At 37.3% G+C, this 1569-nt stretch overlaps 1 protein-coding gene across 1 annotated transcript in view; it reads right to left on the bottom strand.

The window, feature by feature from the left end:
* Nucleotides 1-1346, bottom strand: part of LOC307270632 (deoxyribonuclease-2-beta-like) — a gene marked incomplete at both ends in the record, with an annotated part of 5144 nt that extends 3798 nt beyond the window's left edge. The window contains one exon of the mRNA XM_080054513.1: nt 1332-1346. Within this exon, the coding sequence (XP_079910639.1) occupies nt 1332-1346 (15 nt within the window). The remainder of the gene's footprint in view (nt 1-1331) is intronic.
* Nucleotides 1347-1569: the final 223 nt, after the last annotated feature.

Consider the following 1569-nt stretch of genomic DNA (forward strand, 5'->3'; position numbering starts at 1 on the left):
ACACACACACACACACACACACACACACACAGAAAGTAACACACTCAGTCCTTCTGCATAATTAGTAAGTTTGTTAAAATTGTGAAATTTCAAATTGACAATAAACGTGATATGAAATTATAACTAAATATAATATAATAAAGCCACATGCAGCAAAACATGCCACTAAGTTTATAGCAGAAACTAAAAAGTGTAAATTAGTTCTTCACAGGTCAGACATCAACAAAATATAACATTTGTTCATAAATATAAAAAACAGTAATCAAATATTTCCCCAGGTGAGCTGACAGTCAAGCTTCCTGGAAGGTGAACTGAGATCTAAACCTGTCCGTAATGAAACAGTCCCATCTGGACTTTACACAAGGACTCAATCAGAAGTTTAGTTTAGTTTAGTTTATTTGTTTATAGTTTGGTGGACAGTCCCCTTTGAGAAGGAGCAGCTTTAGCCTATTTGGCTAATTTCCAGCTGTAGTCCCCGCCAGTTGTCAGTAGGCAACCTACAATACATAACAGTAAAAAAATAAAAGAAATACATTACATTTATAATTACAGCAGGCCTGAGCAAGAAGGGGAAAAAGACAAACAAACATATTGCACACAGTTGGAGCAAGAACAAACAGGCAAGCACAGATGATGGCAAAGATATCAAGGCAGTTCATGCAACAACAACACAAACACAAGGAATGTCACATTTTGGTTTGAAACTAATCTGGATTTCATCTGGGGCTCGTCATGGGGGTTCAGATATAGAAGTAATGGTCAAATAAATAAATGTCCTCTTAGTTTTTGGTCCAAATTTTTTTGAAGTTTTTAGTTTTGCTAATTAACTACACAAAGTCATTGATCTACTAGAATCAAATATAAATATAAATGTAGTTGAACTGCCAGCAAGCTACAGCAACATGGAGTTACACTAGTTTCATTACATAGAGTTCCCTACTCAACAACACTGGTTTCCTCCCTGTCAGGCTGCACTGAGGCACATGGATTACATGTGAAATATATTCAATTCTTCTTCATTAACAAATATTATTAAGCAGAAATTCTTCTTGATTTCGGACTTGAACCAATCAGAGAGAGTTTCCATAAACTGTGGGTGACATCACACACAGCTGTTCTGTTCTTTCTACAGAAGAGACAATAATCTGTCAAACACTAAACAGTTTTCTCAGTAACTCATTTTGTGAAACAGTTTCCATATTAACCAACTGCTAAACTGCTAAAATCTTCTCATCCTTTGAGATGAATGTATTTCATCCCTGTTCCGTCATATACAATCAAACACAGAACATGAGAAAGCCTCTGACAGTGCAGAGGAGTTGGACTCTTACCTGCTTCATCTTCATCTTGTCCAGAGTTCCTGAGACAGTGAAATGCTGCGATGCTTCAGCTCTTTATGTCTCGCTCCCCGTCCCATCAGACCAGCCAATCAGCGCTCACGTTACCCGTCATTATAAAGTTTAGCGTTCGTGAGAATTGTTGTCCATAAATGACAAGACAATAAGATTCCCAGGTAGTGTAAGCCCAACTAGAACAGCAGGTTTTTCTTAGGAGCTATGGGTTTAACGA

The sequence above is a fragment of the Ammodytes marinus genome (assembly GCF_949987685.1).
Source record: "Ammodytes marinus genome assembly, contig: scaffold_97, whole genome shotgun sequence".
NCBI classification, from domain to species: Eukaryota; Metazoa; Chordata; class Actinopteri; order Uranoscopiformes; family Ammodytidae; genus Ammodytes; species Ammodytes marinus.